The sequence below is a fragment of the Salmo salar genome, chromosome ssa09 (genome assembly GCF_905237065.1).
Source record: "Salmo salar chromosome ssa09, Ssal_v3.1, whole genome shotgun sequence".
NCBI lineage: Eukaryota > Metazoa > Chordata > Actinopteri > Salmoniformes > Salmonidae > Salmo > Salmo salar.
The window spans coordinates 14,221,910-14,249,742 of record NC_059450.1 but is presented as its reverse complement, the minus strand read 5'-3'; the positions used below and the strand labels follow the sequence as shown (position 1 = coordinate 14,249,742).

Genomic DNA, 27,833 nt, shown 5'->3' with positions numbered 1-27,833 from the left:
CCTTGTGATCACCCCTTTAACCCTGCACCTCTCACCCTGCCATCATAGCCTGGGGGAGTGTCCCTCTACCTCCCGTAGGCCCCAGTAAAGCCCCATCCCTGAGGTCTTTCATGTGCCCTCCACTGTACGACCTGACAGAAGTCTGTACAGCCCCTTTAAGGTTCAGCTTTCGGTCAAAGGGTCTAGTGTTACGGGAATATGGTTTGTGATAATGACTAATGCCAGAAGTCTTTCCTGACCATCTTATGTATTCTAAGTAGCCTTGGCTTTTGCCAGCCGGAATGATTCATAGGAGCAGGAGTCTCTCCTTGTTTCTGTAGTGTATATTGCTGAGCGATTTGTGCTTTTTGAGGTCGGTTTGGTTTTGGTTCGATTATTAAAAAATAATCACGGTTTTCGATTTCGGTTTCACGTTATGTGTGTTGAGTACTGTAACAACACAGAAAAAAAAAACAATTAATAAAAGTCCCATGATGGTAGTGACTGTCCATTACTGTTTACACTTATTAACCATCATTTATTCACATGACTTTACTTTAGTAAAATATTTCAGTATTTCAGTATATTACATTTGTTTTATTATTTCATTCCAAGTCATCATCTCATCTCTATAGAGCTGCTGCCTATGCTGTCTGACAAAATCACTATTTTGAAGTTCTTCAAAGTAAATTAAGCATACTTTTATGAATGCTGAATACCAACTATCAATCACTTAGATCATGTATTTTCGGGTAGAGATACATCACGAAGCAACAGCTGCTCTCTGTATATCCTCACACAATTTCGCATTCTTAAAAGAAACACAGACCGGACAAGTAGATGCGCAATGGGTTATGGTCATTGTAGTTAATTACCATGTTTTAGGTGCAAAATTTAGTAGAATTTTGGCTTGTTGGAAACTACAACATCGCACAGTTCAGGATGGGTCTGATTTATCTCTAGAGAAACAGTACAATGTGCCCATGGACCTCACAGGGGAAAAAACGAACAAAATGGAATTCAAATAATTTAACCGACATTGGTCAATTAGTTGTTTGAAAACTGAAAAATAACCGAAATTACAGTTAATGGATCAGCACTAGTAGTGGGAGGCAGCTTGATGTACAAGAACACCCTCTAGGAAGGACGCTAGTCTACCACATCACCTTATCCCCAGTCTATCTCCTATGTGACCTTTAGGCTATAGCCTAACCAGGGCTCTTGAGTTTCTTCCTAGTCAGGTCACATGGTCAGGAAGCACTCAGGGCCCTACTTATCTATGATCTAAATCCAAATCTCCTGTTGTGGTTTGTTGTCTTTCCTGTTGCTGTTATTTTTGTTGGTGGCGCTCTGATTGAGTTTTACCCTGGCATTGGGTCAGGTTGCATAGTTAGACATTTCATTAGATAGTCAGAGATTACGGACCGAGAATACATTACAGGCCTTGGGTTCTTCTCAGTATTCTGTCATTGGCGGTGAGGAATAACATCTCTCTTTGTGTCCCTCGTACAGTTTCACAACACATGTTTGTGGGTGTACAGTTGGATTAAAATGGCGGGTCAGTTGAGTTCTCATTGAACTGTATAAGGACGAGGCCACAGAGGCTTTGGGGTTATTCAAGCAAAAGGCCTCAGTCCCCTCCCCCTCGAAAGTCGTCCCTACAGCGCCCGACTCCATCCGGTTTCCCACGCAGACCCCACACTTCCAGGCCTCTCTCTCTCTCTCTCTCTCTCTCTCTCTCTCTCTCTCTCTCCACACACACACACACACACACACACATGTCCATATGCTTCTGGGTGTTCGGCTTTAGCTACAGTCAGCCTCAATGTCCTCAGGCTGGCTGCCTGTAAACTAACTCTCTGAGTTAAGCTGAATATTCAGACTCTATAGTCTTACAGCAACAAGTCCACAGTTTTTTGGCTGTGGAGCAACATGGTGCTTTCAATTTCACCAATAACAGTAAGTCTACTCAGCTGAAGTCTGTTTGACAAGATCAGTGTTCAATTTGCCTCAACACCCTTGTTGACATGTAACGTTTAGTAAGGAAGATATGCCGTCTGGATATCTTTGACATGTCATCAAATGCCTTTCACACTGTCAAGAAATGCCCTTCATGTGTTGATTACATAAGAGCCTAGAGCAGCATCTATTGTACTGGGTATGCGATAAATGAGAAGCCATGTGTGTGCTTGACAGAGAAGATTGCTCCCAGTTCATCCCCCCCCCCCCCCTCCCCCAGGATGTTTCCAATCTCCTGTGCTGGCTAACACTCAGCTCAGCCTTCGTCAACATCAGTGGATGCCTGTCTGTGAGTGCAGTGCATCAGACCCTGCTGTCTTTGACGATCATCACTGTCACATAGGATCAACTTGACAAACATCAGAGAGTGAAAAGATATCCCTGATAGAGGAAGATAGAGAGCGGAGCTGTTTCTTTTTCCATAGGCTCACGTTGCGTCATATTTGCTGAGAGCAAATGGGAATCTCTCATCGACTCTACCCATCGTTGTAAAGTAACTGGAGATGAGTAGAAGATGAAAGGGAAGATTGCCCTAAGCCATTGCTATTCTAGTGTCATATCTCTCTCACGTTAGAGGGAGGGAAAACACAGACATGTCATGTGATGTTTGTCTTTAGATGTAGGTAACCTAGTGGTTAGAGCGTTGGGCCAGTAACCCGAAAGGTTGCTGGATCGAATCCTCGAGATGACACGGTAAAACAAAATCTGTCGTTCTGCCCCATAACAAGGTAGTTAAAACACTGTTCCCCGGTAGGCTGTCATTGTGAACAAGAATTTGTTCTTAACTGACTTGCCTAGTTAAATATAAAGCTTACATTTAAAAATGTTCTGGAACGTCATAGTGACGCTATACAGAATTAAATTACTTGAGACAATGTGCTCTTTTGTGGAAGTCTTCACGGAACTCTGAGGGACCCACCAACCCTCTGTCATATATTCCATCTTCTCAGAATTTATGTTTTTTTTTTTTTTTTCATTATGTTTTGTCAACTTTTTGTACATGTATGTTATGCAAGTTATGATGCGCATTCTGTTTTTGACAGCTTTGACAGATTTTACGGTTTTCTCCGCTCTGCATATTGTGTCAGTTGCTTTACATTTCTCGTCTAGTTAATGGAATCTGTCCCTAATGATCAACCAATCATGCAGTGATATAGCTCATGTTCATTTATTGTGATACCTGAGTGGATGGACATTCTCACTGTCAAAATAGTATTTCAAAACATTGATCCCATGAAGTTGGTTTTATGATAGCTCCTTTCGTACAGTAACTGGGCCATTCAACTAAGCCATTCTTTCATTGTCAGAATCAGAATCACAGAGTACATTTAGGCATACCCAGAATCAGAATCACAGAGTACATTTAGGCATACCCAGAATCAGAATCACAGAGTACATTTAGGCATACCCAGAATCAGAATTAACAGAGTACATTTAGGCATACCCAAAATCAGAATCACAGAGTACATTTAGGCATACCCAGAATCAGAATCACAGAGTACATTTAGGCATACCCAGAATTTGACTTGGTGATGTGATGCTGCTGGAAATAAGGAACATACAGAAACTGAGGAATTTACACAAAGTTTACATACATTTATACAAAAAAAGACAAGTTAACATAGAACTGTAGAATATGAGCAAATTTACAGTGAGAAATGTATAATTTACAGTATAAATAATATATTGAAATGCAAAAGTAGGGACTTGTGTTAGGTACTAGAGAGAATTCATTTGATCCCCTGTGTTTTTGACTAATATTACTGATTATTTCTCCTTTCAGCTATTTGTACAAGAATGAAATCCAATCAATTGACAGACAAGCATTTAAGGGACTTGTCTCTCTAGAGCAACTGTAAGTGACCAGCTACTCGTCCTCCTCTTCCTCCTATTCGCCCTCTTTCCTCCCCTTCCCCTCTGCTCCTTTATATCTGATTGTCCGTCTGTCCGGACCCCCACCCCACGGTGTCATACCGCCACTATGCATGCCGTGTGTGCACCCACCCTTGTATGTGGCGCTGACACTATGAACCCCTGCAGGAGTAGCATGCCTTGTTGCCACGACAACAGATGTGCGTTACCTGGTCCTAGTGCGTAAAAATACAGCATGAGATGCCCTGCCCTACCCTGCCCTGCCCACTCACTACTGTAGCTAAGCAGATGCAGACTCAAGCAGGCCTTAGCTTCCCATGTACTTAGACTACAGCTCCAGCTTCTGCTTGCCGCATGCCATGCTGCACAGCTTGCCCTTCACTGTGGGCCCCATTTGGACTTGAGATAAGTACGCTTAGCGTGGACTTAAGTTAATCACTTACAGTAAGTTCATGTTAAATCAACGTACCTCAAGTCTGAAAAGGGCCCTGTGTGTCTATCTTCCTCCCTGGAGTCACACTACTGTACTGTACGCTGACTGCTTGTCTCACCCTTGACCTTACTTGTCATTGTCCGTCTAGTTGTGTTATGCGCTAGTTCTGTTGTTTCACAGAGGGCCCCCACGCATTTCCCAAGCAGAGTGATAGAGGTCACCATGTGCCTATTGCATGGGCTTGTTATGTCTACGAGACATACCTTCAGTATCGGTATGAGAAAGGATGCCTCAAATCTGTATTAATGTCCATGTGACCTTAAGCTATCAATGTGATTTCTACATTTCTAACATCTTTTCCCAGTTGCATGTTGTCTCAATGACTTGAATATGTTCATATCATCATAGAAATTAGATTCATTTCAGATTTTTGTTCTGTTTGTTGATGTAACGGTTTTATTGTGTTTGGTAAATGTTGAGTGTGTGTTGGAGACCAAGGCTCATACAGAACCTACAACAAAGCAAGCTGTCCACGCAGACTAGTAAATTGTGTTTAAACCACCAATGCCATGAACTGAAATTGCCTTCTTTTAGTAAGCCAATAGTTAAACAATTCTTTCAACAAGAAATTATTTGGTGATGCAACTGTTGCCAAATGCTGAGTTTAGCGAGATTGTTATTGTTGGTTAACCCTAACCCTTCTGGGAAAATATATATCACAACAATGGGGCTTCATATGTCAATGGAAGACAATTACACTGACATCATTTAATAAGGGGTGGATACTGAACACAATATTTGGAAAGTCATGACAGTGTCCTCCATGAAGGCAATTGTTTTTCTAAACTACCCCCAAACAAAAATGTCTGACATGCATCTTTCTCCTCACAGCCAATTCGGGTGGTTGAACCTAGGAGAAGGGCTTGTGGCTGTTTGTCCCTGCATAACGACATGCATGCACACTGAACAAATGGCTATTCATTAAGCGAAACCAAATCAAAGTCCAGGCTCTTTGCCCTGCAGCTGGTTTGAGTTTTGATACAGTAATGAAGGATTTTATGTGTGGGTGACAAGTTCTGAGCCAGACTTGCATTCACTTTAATGGCCCTCTGCTATTCTGTTGGGCTACAACTATGCTATGCAAGCTGTATGTTGGAGTTGGGGGAATTAACGTTTCTTTAAAGTACTGCCAGTCTTGTATTTAATATACCATGCTCCCCTGCTATTTAAATGAAAGAATTTCCCAAGCATGTTGGCTCGCTTGTTGTCGACCATATTCAATTCACAAACGGGCTACCTGTGTCCAAATACTAATTTAACATCAAAGCGACTACAGAACATAAGCAATGTATCTTGGATTAGAACATGTACACAAAGCATGTTTCTGCCCCTCTCTAACATATGTAAACAATAGTTCCTTGTCACAATAAATCTCAATTTGGTGCTTGAAATATCTTATTTACGGGCCTCCGTAATGCATCGCAGTGCTAGAGGCGTCACTACAGAACTGGGTTCGTTCCCAGACTGTGTCACAACCGGCCGTGATCGAGAGTCCAATAGGACGGCGCACAATTGGCCCAGCGTTGTCCGGCTTAGGGGAGGGTTTGGACGGGGGGGGCTTTACTTGGCTCATCGCGCTCTAGCGACTCCTTGAGGCTGACCTCGCTCGTCAGTGGAACGGTGTTTCCTCTGACACATTGGTGCGGCTGGCTTCTGGGTTAAGCGGGCGGGTGTTAAGAAGCGTGGTTTGGCGGGTCATGTTTTGGAGGACGCATGACTCGACCTTCGCCTCCCGAGTCCGTTGGGGAGTTGCAGCGATCAGTCAAGATTGAAATTGGGGAGAAAAAGGGGGTAAAATGTAAATAAAAATATGATAATGGTCTTATTACACTTTGTTCTATTACCCTGTTTACTGGCATAAAATGTGCTTTAATTGTAATTGTAAGGTAAAATAAATCAACGGGCTTATGACTCACATACATCAATTAAAGGTTATAAGGCTAGTCTGTTGCCAAGTTCACTGTTAGTTGTTGCCAAGGGGTGACAACAAAATCAATATTATCTCTCTCCCCCTCTCCCCCTCTCTCTCTCTCTCTCTCTCTCTCTCTCTCTCTCTCTCTCTGTCTCTCTCTCCTCTCTCTCTCTCTCTCTCTCTGTCCCTCTCCATCTCTCCCCTCCCTCTCTCAGACATGAAATACGGTTGTCTGTGTAATTCATCTTGGCTGTTCAATGTTCTGTTGTCCTTGGACATCCTCTGGCCTGCCTTAACGTCCTCTACACTCTGATGAGGGAAGAATTCCATTTTTCAGACAACACCCTACATCTATCTCTTTTATTTTGAAGTCAAAGTCTTAATGCATTCATAGTGTAGTAAATGAATGATGTGCTATATCCACTGTTGCTCGAGATTACCCATTATTTTTTTTTATTGCTGATCAGTGCAACTTTGCTTAACCTTTGCTTGCTTTGTCTGTTTATGTTACGGAACCTAACAGTTACTGTACAGTGAGTAATTGGTTTGCATATGTCATTGTCCTAGCCTTACTGTATGTTTATTACCATTAGTTCTGAGTTTTGTCTCTTTTAACTCAAAGGTGCTCTGGCATCAATCATAGTTGCATTCCATTGAATAACTGTCTGTATCCGCAGATGGGCGGAAAGTTAGCCTATAGGGAAAGAGTTTACAGACGCTCAATATTAACTGTCTGGTAGGGATACATATAGGCCTAGTGCAAATACCTTCTCGTCTGAATTATGACTTAAAGTATCCCTGAAAATACAGGATTGTATTTTAACATGTTATGTAATGGACAGGTTAAGGGGTTCTTGGAAGGCATCATGAAACCTATTGGAATGTACTGAAACTGCCAGTTAAAATGTAATTATTTCATTTCTGTGGCCTACTGTGAAAACATGTCCATCTAGTCTAAATGATCATCCTAATGTGGTGTTACTGTGCTGTGCCGATGCTCTGCACTTTTCCAGGTACCTGCACTTCAACAACATTGAGTCCTTGGAACCAGAATCCTTCACCCAACTCCCAAAGCTTGAACGCCTGTAAGTCCACTATCTCCACTTTTCACCTTTCACTCTATCGGACAATTGCAAGTTACATTCTTAGTTTAAAGTACACATTTGTCTAAATGAACGGGGCGATGCATTTTGAGCAAACAATTGGACATAACTCTCCAAATTATTTAATTTAATGATTTGTTGTGGCATGTACATGCTTGTCAAAGTCTCTACCTGAGCTAACTTATTCCAGAGGGCACTGAGTGCAGACCAGACTTCACAACGTAAACATTCTGGGAAATAGACTTTAAACCCCATGAAATGGCCTACATGATGCACTGTGAATAGGATGCAGTGTCCGCAACCGACAGAACCCTAATGTGTTTAGCAGAAAGCTGGACTTACAGGGGGGGTTTTAAAGCAGCACGACCCTTAGATGACCTTTCAATGTTCTGGGGTGCCTTCGTGTAACAATGGACGGCTAATCTCTTCAACAAGTCACTTGAGGTCTGTGGGCCGTTTTTACAGCTGGTTGCCTGTCTGTCTGGGGTAAATAGCAAGAGAAATGCTATGAGGACAGACTGCACAGGAATAAATGTGCCCAGCGTATGTTTGGCTGTGTTTGCCCAGAACCCTCACTTACTCTCTGTCTGGTGCTCCTCCAAACACTTCAAACTCAGGTTCCTGACATGTGGTCAGGAAAAAAATCAGGGCCCTACTCAAAATAATTCTTAGATGGCCCAAAACCACAACTTCAGGGTTATGTGTGTGTTTCTTATTCACTGACCCATCAGATCTCTATGTGCTATGTAGGACAGAAGTTAAGAGCCCAGGTCAGCTAGAGTTATCCTGCAGGGCCAAAGAGTCCACTGATAACACCTGTGCCTTTTGTCTGGAGAGATATCAACTCTCCTGACACCTAACATAGTGTCACGCCCTCACCATAGAGAGCTCTTGGTTCTCTATGGTGTTGTAGGTCAGGGCGTGACTAGGGGGTGTTCTAGTCTTTTCATTTCTATGTTGGTGCTCTTGGTATGGTTCCCAATTAGAGGCAGCTGATGTTCGTTGTCTCTAATTGGGGATCATACTTAAGTTCTCCATTGTTCCCACCTGGGTTGTGGGATATTGTTTTGTGTCTGTGCATGTAGCACCACTGAGGTCCCGTTTTCGTTGTTGGTTATTTGTTTTTTGGTAGTTTCACTTTGAATAAAGATGTGGAACTCAAATCACGCTTGGTCCGTCCTTGTTAACGATCGTAACACATAGGTGGGATCTGAGAAAATTGCACCAGGGAAATAAGGGACCAATATGAAAAAACGTTCTTATTGAAGTAACAGTAGACTCAGTGAACTATGTCAGAACCTTAAGACCCCACGGGACCTGGACTGGACCTTCTACCGTGCGGATGGATGGCTCACCGGCCGGCTGTTTTCACGCTCTCACACCAGATGTGGGAGTGTTGGATCCAATCTGAATTCCTCCTTCAGTGTCCATCGCTCCGTGTTTACGGGCTACCCCTGGAATCCCGCCACACACGTTCCCCCTCCCCAGAAAAGGAGCCGCCTGCACACAGCTGGAAAGGGGAAGAAATTCCCAGATGCGTTTATTCTGGAACGTTTGTATGGGAAGATTTCCATGACAACTGAATGTCCAGTCTCACTTGTTTGTGACCAAGAGAAGTCTGAAAGATGCATCTATCTCCTGTGGATTGAAAGAGAAGAATAAGAAGGAAAAAAATGTGTTGTTTCTTTTGATTTACAGTGATCGCTAATCAATGGCGATTTTAGCATGTAAATCTTGGTGGGGCAAAGTCAGCAAAGCCACTAAACAACACAGTACTAAACAATACATTAATTGCACTATAACGGCAACAAGCGGTGCCCACAAACTGTTAGGGCCTACATAAAACTGTCCCAACAGCAGAGCTTTCTTTCCAGCACAATGGAGTGAATCCTAACTACACCTGGCTATCAGCGGAGCCTTGTCTGGCAGCGAAACAATTCATTCAGCCTCATTTACTGCCTTTTTAAAAAACAAAGCTGATATGGCTGACTTGCTTAAACAAATGTGGTTTCTACTGACAATTGAGATGTACAAACTATGGCATAAGGGAACGATGAGTGTATAATAGGCATTCCGTGATTTCGATTAAGACATTAATGAGCGAGCTAAGACGGACGTAGTCAATATAACTATGTATTTAGCACTTTTGAAATGTACAACGACAGAATGCAGAACATGGGCTGCTCTTACCGTATTTTCCCTGTACACCAAGTCAGAACTGTGGGATAAATAAAGGGGGCACATTAGCAGACAATGAAAGCTCTTACAATATTCGATGATGACATTTCTCTACAACAGGTTTAGGCTACATGTGCACCACTGAGTCAGACCAGTAACGTTAGGTGAAATTAAGAGGTGAAAATAGACCAAATTATTAGGGTGAGGCACATGGGCTGCTAACAGCTTACTACACAACATACACTCTAGTATTACTTTCTTAGCTACAGTATACATATCTCCCTGGCATATTACATAATTTATGCAGCAGCATACAATACATTTTGCACTCACCTTGTTGTGCTGTGCTCACTTGAACAGGAAGGTGGCACGGCGGTCCTTCGAGGGAAAGATTTACAATTCCGAGTTGGATGACCGTTCTAAATGTATTTTCCACGTCTGAACTCGTTTATTCCCGACTTCCCAGTTGCAATGCTTGCGGTTTGCCACTGTCACCAATTCCTTCCAAACGACTCATTGTTGAATTTGCGATTTCCTACTTGTTGGGTAATGTTTATGTCCAATGGCCGATGAGCACCGATGCATTTTATCTATAGTTTATCTTCATTATTTGTAATCATATGACAAGGATTAAAAAGGATTTGCCAGGAGATTGTCGACTTGATTCATGATGATGACTGCTAGCTAATATTTTGAAACTAAGATGTTGACATGATCAGTCCAATCAAAGCTACTGTACATATAACGTGATTTTACTTCATCTGTGGTCAATGACCTTGAGCCTTCTTGGAAGGGCACTACTAATGTAACTATATGGCAGGACCCAGAGGGATAGAATTTTCGATGTCTACCCTTACTAAGGACTGGTGACATAGTTTCCCCATGAATGACAGAACACTGAGCCAATAACGACGCAACGCTCCTATTTGCTGCTGGCTTGCCCCACCACCACAGAAAGCACTGAGCTTGGCTGAAACACCAGAATTTTGGAGCTGCCTTACTCAAGAAAACAAAAAGAGACCATGTTTGTATGCAGCTTTATTAAGTCAATTATATATATTTTTTTGTACATTTTGTACATTGTTTGCAAACTGGTATGTGACTCGTATTAATGCCCCACCTGCCCTGAATGACGGGTCGCCACTGTCGCTAACAAAAGTGAAGGTTTGTTGGCGTTTGGGGAAAATATTTCTATAGCTGTATTTATTCATCTTTAATCTGTTTTCAATAAAGGAATCCAGAATCTTTGTTTAAGATCGTTGGATGGTTTTGATGAAAGGGATCATGTCACGGAGACTTGATAGTTTGTCATGAATGGGGAACTGATCATATTTCTTATCCCAGATAAAAAATAATATAAAATGGTCAAATGGCAGTCTTCCAAAAACATTTAAATATGCTTGATGAGCACTTCTTACGTACCATACGGTCAAGCTGCTGCCACAATAGCTCTATAGGGTTGAGATCCGGTGACTGTGCTGGCCACTCCATTATAGACAGAATACCAGCTGACTGCCTTTCCCATAAATAGTTCTTGCATAGTTTAGTGTTGTGCTTTGGGTCATTGTCCTGTTGTAGGAGGAAATTGGCTCCAATTAAGCACCGTCCACAGGCTATGGCATGGAGTTGCAAAATGGAGTGATTGCCTTCCTTCTTCAAGATCCTTTTTACTCTGTATAAATCTCCCACTTTACCACCACCAAAGCACCCCCAGACCATCACATTGTCTCCACCATGCTTGACAGATGGCGTCAAGCACTCCAGCATCTTTTCATTTTTTTCTGCGTTTCACGAATGTTCTTCTTTGTGACCTGAACACCTCAACCTTAGATTTGTCTGTCCATAACACTTTTTGCCAGTCTTCCTCTGTCCAGTGTCTGTGTTCTTTTGCCCATCTTAATCTTTCCTTTTTATTGGCCAGTCTGAGCTATGGCTTTTTCTTTCTTTGCAACTCTGCCTAGAAGGCCAGCATCCCAGAGTTGGCTCTTCACGGCTGACGTTGAGACTGTTGTTTTGCGGGTACTATTAAATGAAGCTGCCAGTTGAGGACTTGTGAGGCATCTGTTTCTCAAACTAGACACTAATGTACTTGTCCTCTTGCTCAGTTGTGCACCGGGGCCTTCCACTCTTTCTATTCTGGTTAGAGAGAGTTTGTGCTGTTCTGTGAAGGGAGTAGTACACAGCGTTGTATGAGATCTTCAGTTTCTTGGAATAGCCTTCATTTCTCAAAACAAGAATAGACTGACGAGTTTCAGAAGAAAGTTATTTGTTTCTGTCCATTTTGAGCCTGTAATCGAACCCACAAATGCTGATGTTCCAGATGCTCAACTAGCCTAAAGAAGGCCAGTTTAATTGCTTCTTTAATCAGCACAGCAGTTTTCAGCTGTGCTAACATAATTGCAAAAGGGTTTTCTAATGATCAATTAGCCTTCTAAAATGGTAAACTCGGATTAGCTAACACAACGTGCCATTGGAATGGTTGCTGATAATGGGCCTCTGTATGCCTATGTAGATATTCCATAAAAAATCTGCCGTTTCCAGCTACAATAGTCATTTACAACATTAACAATGTCTACACTGTATTTCTGATCAATTTGATCTTATTTTAATGGTCAAAAAAATGTGTTTTCTTTCAAAACAAGGACATTTCTAAGTGACCCCAAACTTTTGAACAGTAGCGTATATAACTTTAAAAATACAGAAATACAGCCGATATGGTGCATTTTGTATCATATGATGAGAAATATATCATACCGTCTGTATTGCTGTCTTTGGATCTTGAAAACTTGATTGCTGACATACAAAACAATTTGGGACTATTTCAATAATAGACTTAAACAAATACCAAAATAGTTTTTGGATGGAGTTTTCCTTTAATCCCTTTAGAGGTCAAACCCTGTCAACCTACTAAACAGTGTATCAAATGTACAAATTACACGCAGCATGAAGTTCATAATTAACTATGACATTATCTGTGTCTGTCTCTCTCTCTTTGCCTCTGTAGGTTTTTGCACAACAACAGAATCACCCATCTCGTGCTGGGGACATTTTCCCATCTCCAGTCCATGAAGAGGCTGTAAGTTCACTGATAACGTGCATGAACAGGGCAGCTGTGGTAGATACGCATTTTCTTACAATGTGTATCCGCCAACATTTGACTCCCATTACACAGAGGGGTCAGGGGGGAGAAAACGAGCCATATTTCAACAGTACGCCACTCTGTCTAGGCCCCTCAAATTAAAGGACCTCAATGCCAGTTCCATTGCTTTTTTAAATTCTTCCCTCTAATCAGTGACTGATTTGGACCCGGGACACCAGGTGGGTGCAATTGATTATTAGGTAGAACAGAAAACCAGCAGTACTCCGGACATCCCAGGGTAAGATTTGAATACCCCTGGTCTAGGACTGTGAGGGAGATAAATGGTACTGACAGAGCCATGCCTGTCTGTGAACAAAGACCTGGCAGTTAATTAGGATCAGAGTTTGGCCTTCCCCTATTGTTTTCTCGCTCTTTTCAACAAGACTGACTTCCAGGATGTGTTAGATCCAGAGCCAGTATTCTGTGGCTGAGAGGTACAGTAGACAGACAGGAGAACTGGCAGACCGATGAAGGAACTGGATTCAAAAACAATATTTCCCTCTGATTATTGCAGCACTCAATTTTGGAGGATGTTCAGAGTGGGATCAGATTAAATGAGATTATTACTGTCTCCTGGAATGTACAAATCTCTCTGAAACCTGAAGAGACCTACTGGTAGAATAAATTATGAAAAGGAAGTCAGCCAGCTGCCAGTCTGGACTCTGCAGCAGACAGTTTCCCGCAGCAGGAGAGGAGTTCTCCCAAAAAGGCCATTTTGAGTCCCAGTGTTTGGTCGGAGCTCGGCCTATTTGTATGACATGGCTGGTGTGTGTGGGTGTGTGTGTGTGATTGTGTGTGTGCATGTCTTTGTCTGGCCAGTGTTGGTCCACACTGGGAGGCCGCCAGAGAGGATTTACACTACCGCCCAGTCAGTCTCAGCCCACTAACTGACACCAGACAGACAGACAGACTCATACTGTTTACCCATACTACTGTAATAACACAGGACTGGTAGCAGTGTGATCTGTATTGTATGATGTACAGTTAATAGTCCTGTATTGATGTGTAATAATGTGGTCTACTGTATACACTGTATTTAAGAGATGGTGAGTTATACTGAGGAAGAGTAGAACATGCACACATCTAAAGACTTGCAGGCACAGGATACACAGAAATCAGCATATGACAAACAGGTCATAAATAATAACATAAATAATTACAGACTTTTATTTGTTCTCCATGGTGAGTGATACTGTAATAATCTCTCTCTCTCTCTGTGTGTGTGTGTGTGTGTGTGTGTGTGTGTGTGTGTGTGTGTGTGTGTGTGTGTGTGTGTGTGTGTGTGTGTGTGTGTGTGTGTGTGCAGACGTCTGGACTCTAACACGCTGAACTGTGACTGTGAGCTGCTGTGGCTGGCTGACCTGTTGAAGCAGTATGCTGAGTCAGGCAACGCCCAGGCTGCTGCCACCTGTGACTACCCCAGCCGACTGCAGGGACGATCTGTGGCCACACTCACCGCCGAGGAACTGAACTGTGGTGAGGACACACACACATCACACACACCTTCTCTCGCATACCGTCCACTTCACTGAAACCCCAACTCACTCCACACAAACCACAGCTCTCCTAGCCACACAAAGCCTTTTCTGTCTTTTTAGCTGTTGGCTCCCGACCACAGTGGTCTTGAGCTGTGACGGGATTTCCCCAGGTGGGTCCCTGTCTGTCTGTCTGCACTGCAGTCTGTCTGTCTGTGGGGGTTGGTAAACCAACTTTTGTTCCACCACGAACCCAGCAGCTGTGGTCCTGGGCTGGGTAGCATGTCAGACAGGAGCCCCTGCCACTGCTCTGAGCCCTAGAACCTAGCAGCCTGCCTCCTGCAGCCAGCATCTGCTAAGCCCATCAGGCCTCCGTGTCCTGGGCGTGTGTGGCGGATGGATGGGTGGAGTGTGGATTGGAAGAGCTGGATAGAGGGACCAAGTCCCTGTCTGCTGTGATTGTTTTGGGGTTGGGTGGGGGAAAGAAGGAAGGGTGAGTTAACTGAGAAAGTGATGCATGTGTATGAGGGATGGATAGATGGGTGAGGCTGGCAGAATAGAAGCTTGAAAGCCGCCAATGGAACCCCATAAAACCATCCAAGGCAGGGCAGATTAAACGTGTTGAAATGCCTGTCTGGTTATTTCCATTACGCTAGTCCTTTGGGAAAGGAAAGGAGTGGAGATATATGTTTGTCTTGCAGAACAATTAAATGTGTAGGCCTACTGTATACTAGAGGTCGACTGATTATGATTTTTCAACGCTGATACCGATTATTGGTGGACCAAAAAAAGCCAATACCGATTAATCGGTCGATTTGTATATATATTTGCAATAATGACAATTACAACAATACTGAATGAACAATGAACCCTTTTATTTTAACTTAATATAATACATAAATAAAAACGATTTAGTCTCAAATAAATAATGAAACATGTTCAATGTGGTTTAGATAATGCAAAAACACAGTGTTGGAGAAGAAAGTAAAAGTGCAGTATGTGCCATGTAAAAAAGCTAACGTTTAAGTTCCTTGCTCAGAACATGAGAACATATGAAAGCTGGTCGTTCAATATTCCCAGTTCTTCAATATTCCCAATTAAGAAGTTCTAGGTTGCATTTATTATAGGAATTATGACGCGTCGACTATTTCTCTCTATACCATTTGTATTTCATATACCTTTGATTTTTGGATGTTCTTATAGGCACTTTAGTATTTCCAGCCTAATAAACAGCGCCGTGCTTAAGCATTGCTAAGAGCTGCTGGCAAACGCAGTAAAGTTTGAATGAATGCTTGCGAGCCTGCTGCTGCCTACCACCGCTGTCAGACTGCTCTATCAAATATCAAATCATAGACTTAATTATAATAAACACACAGAAATATGAGCCTTTGGTCATTAATATGGTCAAATCCGGAAACTATAATTTCGAAAAACAAAACGTTTATTCTTTCAGTGAAATACGGAACCGTTCCGTATTTTGTCAAACGGGTGGCATCCCTAAGTCTAACTATCACTGTTATATTGCACAACCTTCGATGTTATATCATAATTATGTAAAATTCGGAGAAATTAATTACGGTCTTTTGTTAGGAAGAAACACAGTTCGCAACGAGCCAGGCGTTCCAAACTGTTGCATATACCATGACTCTGTGTGCAATGAACGTAAGAGAAGTGACACAATTTCACCTGGTTAATATTGCCTGCTAACATGCATTTATTATAGCTAAATATGCAGGTTTAAAAATAATATTTCTGTGTATTGATTTTAAGAAAGGCATTGATGTTTATGGTTAGGTACATTTGTGCAACGATTGTGCTTTTTTCGCGAATGTGCTTTTGTTAAATCATCACCCGTTTGGCAAAATTGAAGTAGGCTGTGATTCGATGATAAATTAACAGGCACCATATTGATTATATGCAACGCAGGACAAGCTAGTTAACCTAGTAATATCATCAACCATGTGTAGTTACTGTAACTAGTGATTATGTGACGATTGATAGTTTTTCATAAGATAAGTTTAATGCTAGCTAGCAACTTACGTTGGCTCATTGCAGCCACAATGTCCTTTTGACGCTGCACTCGCGTAACAGGTGGTCAGCCTGCCACTCAGTTTCCTCATGGATTGCAATGTAATCGGCCATAATTGGCATCCAAAAAGGCTGATTACCGACTGTTATGAAAACTTGAAATCGGCCCTAATTAATCGGCCACATCGACCTCTACTGTATACAGTACTTAGGCCAGGGAGTCTTTCTCTCCCTAATTGACTTTTAAGCCAGTTTGTTCCTGTTACATCAGAGTGGTTTTACCACCCTCATCATGCCCTCTTCTCTTTCCTCAGTAACAGCCATTGTGGGGTAGGCAGGCAGCAGCTGTCAGTTTACGTTATAAAAACTACACAAGCCTCTGCAGCTAATTTGATGCCTTTGACTTTTCTTGCTTAGTGAATCCCCGTCTGTCTGTCTGTCTGTCTGTCTGTCTGTCTGTCTGTCTGTCTGTCTGTCTGTCTGTCTGTCTGTCTGTCTGTCTGTCTGTCTGTCTGTCTGTCTGTCTGTCTGTCTGTCTGTCTGTCTGTCTGTCTGTCTGTCTGTGTGGAGCAAAGGCACCAGGGAGGATTGTCTGTTTTAAACATAGTGGAACCATTCCACTCCCCCCCCACTTCCTCCTCACCCCTCTTCTCCCTTCCGTCCTCTCTCCTCCTCTACTTCTCCTCTACCATCCCCTCCTCTCCCTTCCCTTCTCCCCTCCTCTCTCTCCTCTCTGCTCCTCTCCCCTTTTCTCCCCCGGCTCTTCCTCCATTCCCCCTATAAACGAGGGAACAATGTGCAGCGGGCCGAGCAGCTGTCAAAACAACAGGGCCTGTGGATGGAGTGCCACCTCCCTGCTGGCCTGGCTACCCACTGGCCTCCTTCCCTTCCCTGTCCCTTCTGTGCCCTGGACCTATGGAGGAGCAGGGGCCAGGGCTGGGTTTCCATGTTTGGAGTTAAGGGAAGCAAACAGTGTAATTAATGCCCTGTGCCAATGTGGTCTAATGGGCTGGTGGTGAGAGAGAGAAGCGAGGTTAAACACAGTCTGAGGTTACTGCTTCCCATCGGTCTGCTTTCAGCTGCTGGCTGGACTGCTGGACTGGTTGGTAGTGGTGGAAGACCTGGAAGGCCCAGAGCAGACAGATTTATGCCTTGGCCTGTCCCATGTGCATGGTTTGTGCATTAGGAGAGAGCTGTTGGACTGGAGGGCCTACTCTATGCTCTCTAATAAATGTGTCTGCCACATGTAAACAAAGGGGTTTGTGTGTGTTTGTGTGCCCGCGCCTGTGTGTGTATGGAGGGAATGAGGTATGTGCACCTAAACGTGCCAGTCTGCCAGAGAGGACAGAGTCTCTGAGGAGGCAGCAGCCTGAAGTCTAGGCAGCAGCCTGAAGTCTATGTCCTAACACACACAGGGTCACTGGCTGACTTATTTGTGGAGCAGTTCAACTATTTCCTCACATGAGGTGATTTGTGTGTGGGTGTGTGTGTGCCCCTGTTTCCATCCCTGGTCCCAAACAGAGAAGCTCCCACATCACAGGGCCTTCAGCAGGGTCAATCTGAGGAGAGCAGTGTCCTCCCTCCGGCCCATTACTCTGGCCCTAGTCCTATCAGACCAGCAGAGAACAGAGACATGACTCTTGTCCTGAAAGGAAATGGTCCTGTGTTTATGTGGCTGGTCTGGTTGCTTTATTGTGTTCTCTTCAACCTGTCTCTGTCTCCTCCTCTCATCCTCCTCTCTTCCTCCTCTCATCCTCCTCTTTTCCTCCTCTCTTCCTCCTCTCACCCTCCTCTCTTCCTCCTCTCATCCTCCTCTTTTCCTCTTCTCTTCCTCCTCTCACCCTCCTCTCTTCCTCCTCTCATCCTCCTGTCTTCCTCCTCTCTTCCTCCTCTCATCCTCCTCTCACCCTCCTCTCATCCTCCTGTCTTCCTCCTCTCATCCTCCTCTCTTCCTCCTCTCATCCTCCTCTCATCCTCCTCTCCCTCTCTCCTGTGCAGAGGTGCCCAGGATTACGTCAGAGCCCCAGGATGTTGACGTGACATCGGGGAACACGGTGTACTTCACCTGCAGGGCCGAGGGAAACCCCAAACCACAGATCATCTGGCTCAGGAACAAGTAAGGCCCGCTCTCCAATGAGGACAACGACGTTGAAATGGTCGTTCAACTTTTGTTCAGTAATGCATCCTATTTTAGTTCTTTAAATAAAACATATTGTACGCACATGAATTTGGAATTGTTATTTTTCTCCCTGTCAGTAATGCTCTGAACATGCATGACGACTCTCGTCTGAACCTGCTGGAGGACGGTACTCTGATGATCCAGGACACACGGGAGACGGACCAGGGAGTTTACCAGTGCATGGCCAAGAACGTGGCTGGAGAGGTCAAGACTTCCCAGGTCACACTCAGATACTTTGGAGCCCCCTGTGAGTGAATATTTTCTATTTTTACCAATGACCTGCCACTGGCATTAAACAAAGCATGTGTGTCCATGTATGCTGATGATTCAACCATATACGCATCAGCAACCACAGCTAATGAAGTCACTGAAACCCTTAACAAAGAGTTGCAGTCTGTTTTGGAATAGGTGGCCACTGACCAGTAATAAACTGGTCCTGAACATTTCTAAAACTAAGAGCATTGTATTTGGTACATATCATTCCCTAAGTTCTAGACCTCAGCTGAATCTGGTAATGAATGGTGTGCCAGTTGAACAAGTTGAGGAGACTAAATTACTTAGTGTTACCTTAGATTGTAAACTGTCCATGGTCAAAACATATAGATGCAATGGTTGTAAAGACGGGGAGAGGTCTGTCCGTAATAAAGAGATGCTCTTTAGCCTATGTGTGCCTTTAAAAAAATAATAATAATAATTTATTGATGTAGTTCTGTCCTTGAGCTGTTCTTGTCTATTAATGTTCCGCATTATGTCATGTTTCATGTTTTGTGTGGACCCCAGGAGTTAATGGGGATCCTAATAAAATACCAAATACCAATCTCTCACACTATGTAACATGTTGGAATATTTAAATATCCTTCCTTTGTCTCTTCCCTGAAGAAGTCACTTCCTGCAAGCTCAACACTGTACAGCGTTCCTTTATCCAATTATATTTGCTTCAACAAAGTCTCATTGTATTCAAACAGGGTCCATTCCAGTGAAAGAAGACGCGTGTGGTAAAAAGCATTCTGTTCAATGGAGAGAGCTCAAACAGCGGGGGTTGAAACAGCAATCACCATAGCTCTGTGTGCATATTGTAGAGAATAGTGTGGTTGCCATTTAGGTCAAAAGTCTAATAATTTAGAGGTCGCACCAAGCTGCCGGGCGAACAAATCACGCTGTGTTCCATGAGAAAAGCATTTCGCTCAACAACCTCATTTGTTCCCCTGACGACCTCTTTCACCCCGAGAGATTAGCCTGGCTGTCTCCAGATGACCAGGGGTCATTGTCCGGGTGACGGATGGTTGCTGGGCCGACTCTACTTACAAACTGCTCTGAGAACAGCTGTTGACTGTTTCCTGTTTCTTTGATTTGAAAACGAGAGGACAGACAGTGTACATATTTCCTATAGCCCCGGGCCCACTGTAGCAGTGGGGGAGGGGTCAGATATCAACAGAGTTTGTCTGAGTGGGCTGTATTATGTAAGTGTGCTCTGTGCTTCCTTCTCATTTGTTCCTCCACACCTGACCGATGATATGGTTATGTGTAGAGCCACATGTTTGTCCTGGTCAGATCAAGTGGTCGGGAACAACTCTTGGATTTATGTAGGAAAGAATAGACTTCTTTCCACCTATGTTATCTCTTAGATACTTTGTCTCAATCTTCCTCCTCTCCTTCCCCTCCACCTCCCCCAGCGCGGCCCAGTTTTGTGATCCACCCCCAGAATACAGAGGTGTTGGTGGGGGAGAGTATCACCCTTGAGTGTAGTGCTACAGGCCAGCCCCAGCCCCGGGTCTCCTGGACCAAGGGGGACCGCACGTCCTTGCCCACCGACGCCCGTATCAACATCACCCCGTCTGGGGGGCTGTTCATCCAGAACGTGGTGCAGGCAGACGGAGGGCAGTACACCTGCTTCGCCTCCAACAATGTGGACACCATCCACGCCACCGCTCACATCATCGTACAGGGTGAGTAGCACGTTGGAGTCATCATTTAGAGAGAGTCGCAAACATCTGTTTGTAATCTTCTGTCATTTGACTGTTTGGTGTATATGGACCAAGATATTAAGCAACAATGTACAGTTGAAGTCTGAATTTTACATACACCTTAGCCAAATACATTTAAACTCAGTTTTTCACAAATCCTGACATTTAATCCTCGTAAAAATTCCCTGTTTTAGGTCAGTTAGGATCACCACTTTATTTTAAGAATGTGAAATGTCAGAATAATAGTAGAGATAATGATTTATTTCAGCTTTTATTTCTTTCATCACATTCCCAGTGGGTCAGAAGTATTTAGTAGCATTGCCTTTAAATTGTTTAACTTGGGTCAAACGGTTTGGGTAGCCTTCCACAAGCTTCCCACAATAAAATGGGTGATTTTTTTCCCCTTCCTCCTGATAGAGCTGGTGTAACCAAGTCAGGTTTGTAGGCCTCCTTGCTCGCACACGCTTTTTCAGTTCTGCCCACAAATTTTCTATAGGATTGAGGTCAGGGCTTTGTGATGGCCACTCCAATACCTTGACTTTGTTGTCCTTAAGCCATTTAACCACAACTTTGGAAGTATGCTTGGGGTCATTGTCCGTTTGGAAGACCCATTTGCGACCAAGCTTTAACTTCCTGACTGATGTCTTGAGATGTTGCTTCAATATATCCACATACTTTTCCTCATGATGCCATCTATTTTGTGAAGTGCAACAGTCCCTTCTGCAGCAAAGCACCCCCACAACATGATGCTGCCATCCCCGCTTCATGGTTGGTGTTCTTCGCTTGCAAGCCTCCCCCTTTTTCCTCCAAACATAACGATGGTCATTATGGCCAAACAGTTCTGTTTTTGTTTCATCAGACCAGAGGACATTTCTCCAAAAAGTACAATCTTTGTCCCCATGTGCAGTTGCAAACCGTAGTCAAGCTTTTTTTATGGCAGTTTTGGAGCTGTGGCTTCTTCCTTGCTGGGCGGCCTTTCAGGTTATGTCGATATAGGACTCATTTTACTGTGGATATAGATACTGTTGTACCCGTTTCCTCCAGGATCTTCACAAGGTCCTTTGCTGTTGTTCTGGAATTGATTTGCACTTTTCGCACCGAAGTACGTTTATCTCTAGGAGACAGAATGCGTCTCCTTCCTGAGCGGTATGACGGCTGCGTGGTCTCATGGTGTTTATACTTGCGTACTATTGTTTGTACAGATGAACGTGGTACCTTCAGGCATTTGGAAATTGCTCCCAAGGATGAACCCGACTTGTGGAGGTCTCCAATTTGTTTTCTGAGGTCTTGGCTGATTTCTTTTAATGTTCCCATGATGTCAAGCAAAGAGGCACTGAGTTTGAAGGTAGGCCTTGAAATACATCCACAGGTACACCGCCAATTCACTCAATTGACTCAATTAGCCTATCAGAAGCTTCTAAAGCCATAACATCATTTTCTGGAATTTTCCAAGCTGTTTAAAGGCCCAGTCAACTTAGTGTATGTAAACTTCTGACCCACTGGAATTGTGATACAGTGAATTATAAGTGAAATAATCTGTCTGTAAACAATTGTTGGAAAAAAGACTTGTGTCATGCACAAAGTAGATGTCCTAACCGACTTGCCAAAACTATAGTTTGTTAACAAGACATTTGTGGAGTGGTTGAAAAACGAGTTTTAATGACTCCAACCTAAGTGTATGTAAACTTCCGACTTCAACTGTACATTATCATTTGCTTTCAATGAGGAAGCATAAGTGTGAATTGTATTTGAATGGTACAGATGTTTGTGTCTGGCATGAATTGCAGGCATCTTATACAGCACAATTTCAGGGAATGCGATCTAACTTGTTTGTGCCTAACTCTCCTGCCGTTCCTGTTGCCCAGCGACCCCCCAGTTCACAGTGACCCCCCAGGACCAGTCGGTGCTGGAGGGTCACACGGTGGACTTCACCTGTGAGGCCAGCGGCTACCCCCAGCCCGTCATCGCCTGGACGCGGGGGGGCAGCCCCCTGCCCCAGGACCGACGCCACCTTGTCCTCTCCTCGGGCACACTGAGGATCGCCCGCGTGGCGCCCCATGATGAGGGCCAGTATGAGTGCCAGGCCGTCAGCCCGCTGGGCACGGTGCGCACAGCCGTACAGCTTAACATCCAGCAGAGAGGTGAAACAGATCTCTACTCTATACCCTAACAGGATCCAGATGTTATGCCTGATGTATGAATATTTTATCAGTCTGCATGCTGTTATGACTGATGTTTGAATTAGGAATGAATTAAATTACAATTGGGTCTAGAATGGTAATTATAGTACATTTTGTTTGAAGCAGTTTTCGAAACATCCAATGACACTATGTCTGTTTTGACAAATATCAGGAGAATGCCATCTGTGACATGATAATTATACTGCGTCTTTATGTAGGCTAGACGGGAAAAAGGATTGTAATGTATTATTGTAAGGGCCTCTCCAAGCGCTCATAGGCGTTTTAAAAGGAGACGAGGGTAGTAAAGCTCGAGAGGGTGCGAGAGACGATACACAACGTCTCAGCCTGCAATCAGAGAAACTATACCTCGACATAGTACTCAAAGCAAGTGACTCTCTCTCTCTCTCTCTCTCTCTCTCTCTCTCTCTCTCTCTCTCGAAACAGAAATGACAGGCTTGTAGTTGTAAGTGGGACGTGGAGCAGAGCAGGGCAAGAAAGCATGGCGCTCTGTAATCCCAGATGGCACCATGTTTTCCATCTAGTAATGGCTGTTAACATGCAGAAAAGCACATGTTATATAATGGCCTACAACACTGTAAAGCATTTACACACAACCCCAAGACAACCCTCTGAGCAACACTTTAGTGTGTGATGGCTGCTTAGACGCAGTGCGACTTTCAGCGAGCGAGACAGAGCGAGAGGGCGACGCACACAAGCCGATACAGACAGAGAAAGAGACACACTGTAAGCAGACAGGGGGAAAGATGGCTCGTTGGCTACATTGACGTACATGTATTTTTTGCCTGACGTGATAGGGTGTGTTCAGAACGTTGTAGTGTTTCCTAGCCTAGACTTTCCTAGTCTACTTGGATAGCTTGGGAACAATTCATCTGCTTGAAACCTCAGGATCCCTCAGAGTTTAGAGGTCTTTCCTCAAACTGGGAATGGTATCTTCCCATGACCAGGTGGCTAGCCGCAGGGGTTACACAGCCGCCATTGGGGAGTTAGAATTTTTACTGGGAAGAGGAAAATCACCTCCCCAGCTGTGTGTGAGAGAGATCAGTGGTCTAATCCATGTTCACAGGGACACACTGAGTAGACTGTCCATGCCTTGGATGCGTGTTGTGTGTGAATGTAAAACTTCCGCTGGCCCCTGTTAATGTAATTACAACAGAGATGTAATAGGACCTGGAACTTAAACATGTGAGGAAAAAATTGTGTGCGTGTGTTTGTGTGCTTGCTGGCGTGTGCTTGCATCTGTCAGTGTGTGTGCGAGTGTGTGAGATCGCGTGCGCGCGCATGCTAGCGTGTTTTGACATGCTGAGGACATTTTGGAGGATAAAGTGTTTTTTCACTGCGTTGGGATTGATTGCACTGCACTGTGAGCTGCTGCGAGCGTTGATGTAATCATTAACACATGTTTCTGAATCATCAGTAACGCCTGTTTTCACAAATGCTCCAAGGGACGTGACTGTGGAGTCTGGCACAGACGTCCAGATTCCCTGCAGAGCTCAGGGACAGCCCGAGCCTGTCCTCACCTGGAACAAGGTTAGACACCTGGTCACCTGGTCACCGGCAACACTGTTGTCCCACCGCCGTGGCAACAAGGCTAGCATAGCCAGGGGCCTGGGGGGAGAGGAGGGATGGGGAAAGGGAAATGAGGAGGGCAGGCTGCTCAGATCAGGAAGTGGTTGTTAGATACTTTCCCAATATTATTATATATGTATGTAAAATGTTATTTTGTACAGCCTAGAATATCACAGCCTATTGTAAAACATAGCCATGTAGCCCAAGCTGATTTGATAGACTCCATATAACCCAACCCAGTCAGGCCTGACAGACTCTATGACTTTGGCATTGTAACTCAAGACACTGCCCTACTGTGAGCCTTTATGGTAATGTTGTTCCCTGTTTGACCCCATAACCCCACACTAGTCCACACCTCCTTACCTTTCAACTCCCGTCTCTCCCGGCAACTCTGCAGGACGGCATCCAGGTGACGGAAAGTGGGAAGTTCCACATCGCCCCTGAGGGCTTCCTGGAGGTCAAGGACGTGGGTCTAGCCGATGGCGGACGCTACGAGTGTGTCGCCCGGAACCCCATTGGCTACCAGTCCGCTACCATGGTGCTCACCGTCCTAGGTAAGACATAGCTAGAGTATGCTAAGCTATGCTAACACTAGTCATGGAGAACTATAGGCTCTGCAAGCTTTGGTTCCAGCCCTGCTCTAACACACCTGATTCAGATTTATTTTTGCTGGGCTAGACCCAAAGTCTTCACACACCCTACCACTCGCCAAGCCAAGGCTTTGTGATGGCTGTACTGCAGTTGTTGTAACATGTAACACCATGGGTTGGGCCTACTCCTCAGCTCTAGCCCCAGTGTTGCTTATTTGCCATGGCCTGCCTGCGTGCTGTCTTGTGGCAGATGCGAGCTAGCGTGCTGCCAGTGAACTGTGACCATAATGGGTTGATGTTGGACAGATCTGCAGCCCACACGTCAGACACTCAATGTTTTACATGGCACGCTATAGAACTACACTAGAGTCTGCCAGAAATGTGTTCTGTTCTCTCCAGTCTTCAGGGTTGCGATACGCATGTACAGAAGCGCCCAGCCCTATATGGGGCAATCACCCAGTTAACTTGCTGTCTGGGGAGAGGATTTTAAAACCTTTAGTTGACCTCATGTTACCTCATGCTGTCGTGACCATGACATACTGGATGACATACGCAGTTGAAACATCTGATCATTCTATCGTTTTATTATCGGTATTAGTTGATTTTTAAACTGGTTGTGACAGCAGTGCCTCTCTGTTTGCAGTGCCTCCAGTGAGTAGGCAAGGGGACACCTTTGTGACCTCGTCTATTGAAGAGGCCATCCGCAACGTGGACAGTGCCATCGAATCCACCAGGAGGCATCTGTTTGATGGGTAAGTCAAATCCCTTTTTTAGTCCGAAGGTTGGAATCAAACTTATGATACTTTGTTGCATTATCATTTCTGAACTGATGATGTGTTTAACAGGAGCATGTTTCCATACACGCACGCACGCACGCACGCACGCACGCACGCACGCACACACACACACACACACACACACACACACACACACACACACACACACACACACACACACACACACACACACACAGCAGCTAGCTGGGGATTTCCATCTCTGTTCTAATGACAAGCCCAGGAAGAGAAGTTGCCTCTGGGCCCACAGAGCTCAGTAAGTTCTATGTCACGTGTCCTTGTGCTCTGTGACTGGCTGGCACGTCCAGGGATCCTTTGAAGGCTGTTTACCAAAAGGATGACTAGCATATCAAACAATTTTGATTTGGATGCTTTAAATACTACATATTTCTTTTAACCTCTTACATCTAGACGTTCCGCTAGCGGAACACCACTCCAATATCCAATGATAGGGCGTGGCGCGAAATACAAACTCCTCGAAAATCCGAAAACTTCAATTTTTCAAACATATGACTATTTTACACCATTTTAACCTCTTACATCTAGACGTTCCGCTAGCGGAACACCTGCTCCAATATCCAATGATGGGCGTGGCACGAAATACAAATTCCTCTAAAATCCGAAAACTTCCATTTTTCAAACATATGACTATTTTACAGCATTTTAAAGACAAGACTCTCGTTAATCTAACAACACTGTCCGATTTCAAAAAGGCTTTACAACGAAAGCAAAACATTAGATTATGTCAGCAGAGTACCCAGCCAGAAATAATCAGACACCCATTTTTCAAGCTAGCATATAATGTCACAAAAAACAAAACCACAGCAAAATGCAGCACTAACCTTTGATGATCTTCATCAGATGACAACCCTAGGACATTATGTTAAACAATGCATGCATGTTTTGTTCAATCAAGTTCATATTTATATCAAAAACCAGCTTTTTTACATTTGCATGTGACGTTCAGAACTAGCATACCCCCCGCAAACATCCGGTGAATTTACTAAATTACTCACGATAAACGTTCACAAAAAACATAACAATTATTTTAAGAATTATAGATACAGAACTCCTCTATGCACTCGATATGTCCGATTTTAAAATAGCTTTTCGGTGAAAGCACATTTTGCAATATTCTCAGTAGATAGCCCAGCCATCACGGCTAGCCATTTAGACACCGACCAAGTTTAGCCCTGATCAAACTCCGATTTACTATTACAAAAGTTTCATTACCTTTGTTGTCTTCGTCAGAATGCACTCCCAGGACTGCTACTTCAATAACAAATGTTGGTTTGGTCCAAAATAATCCATCGTTATATCCAAATTGCGGCGTTTTGTTCGATGCGTTCCAAGACACTATCCGAAATGGTAAATCAGGGTCGCGAGCATGGCGCAATTCGTGACAAAAAAATTTCTAAATATTCCATTACCGTACTTCGAAGCATGTCAACCGCTGTTTAAAATCCATTTTTATGCCATTTTTCTCGTAAAAAAGCGATAATATTCCGACCGGGAATCTCCGTTTAGCTAAACAGAGGAAAGAAAACAAAGCTTTCGGTCGACGCGGGCACGAGCCTGAGTCTCACAGTACTGTAACCAGCCACTATCCAAACGCGCTACTTTGTTTCAGCCAGAGCCTGCAAAGCCACGATTCAGCATTTTGCCGCCTTCTGAGAGTCCATGTGAGCCGTAGAAAGTGTCACGTAAGAGCAGAGATCCCCTGTAATAGATAGAGATAATCAACAAGGCCAAGAAATGGTCAGACAGGGTACTTCCTGTACAGAATCTTCTCAGGTTTTGGCCTGCCAATTGAGTTCTGTTATACTCACAGACACCATTCAAACTGTTTTAGAAACTTTGGAGTGTTTTCTATCCAAAGCTACTAATTATATGCATATTCTAGTTTCTGGGCAGGAGTAATAACCAGATTAAATCGGGTACGTTTTTTATCCGGCCGTGAAAATACTGCCCCCTATCCATAACAAGTTAAGAGTTGTTATTAAGGAGGAAACGGGAATGTGCTTTGCTTCATTGGCCATGTATGCCTCTAAACGATAGCCATTTTTTTTATTTGGGGTTAGATGTGACACCTGTAGAGGAAGCACATGGTATTGCCCTGCCTGGCTTGGACTGACCCAAGGCGTGTGTGCGCTTGGTTGCGTGCATCTGTGCGTGTGTGTGTGTTTGTGTGTCCGTGCATGCGTGCCATGGTTTATGAAGGCTGCGTTCAAAGCACCTCATAAATAATGACGCAGTCATTGGGATGGTATGAAAGAAATGTGATGCCCATATAAGGAAGTGAAAGCAGGTTTATTTACACACCTACACTTGAGATGGATTA

The 27,833-nt window shown here is 44.0% G+C and overlaps 1 protein-coding gene across 3 annotated transcripts in view; it reads left to right on the top strand.

The window, feature by feature from the left end:
- Nucleotides 1-27,833, top strand: part of LOC106610765 (peroxidasin) — an 82,957-nt gene that overhangs the window by 31,799 nt on the left and 23,325 nt on the right. Inside the window, exons 4-14 of one of the 3 annotated variants that reach the window (XM_014210305.2) lie at nucleotides 3,782-3,853; nucleotides 7,289-7,360; nucleotides 12,561-12,632; nucleotides 14,002-14,171; nucleotides 18,197-18,314; nucleotides 18,455-18,624; nucleotides 20,051-20,323; nucleotides 22,207-22,482; nucleotides 23,957-24,069; nucleotides 24,506-24,662; nucleotides 25,342-25,450. In XM_014210305.2, coding sequence (XP_014065780.1) covers nucleotides 3,782-3,853; nucleotides 7,289-7,360; nucleotides 12,561-12,632; nucleotides 14,002-14,171; nucleotides 18,197-18,314; nucleotides 18,455-18,624; nucleotides 20,051-20,323; nucleotides 22,207-22,482; nucleotides 23,957-24,069; nucleotides 24,506-24,662; nucleotides 25,342-25,450 — 1,602 coding nt within the window. Of the gene's footprint in view, nucleotides 1-3,781; nucleotides 3,854-6,490; nucleotides 7,361-12,560; nucleotides 12,633-14,001; nucleotides 14,172-18,196; nucleotides 18,315-18,454; nucleotides 18,625-20,050; nucleotides 20,324-22,206; nucleotides 22,483-23,956; nucleotides 24,070-24,505; nucleotides 24,663-25,341; nucleotides 25,451-27,833 lie in introns of all 3 variants that reach the window. The other 2 variants (XM_045723408.1, XM_014210306.2) reach the window with 2 other exon arrangements.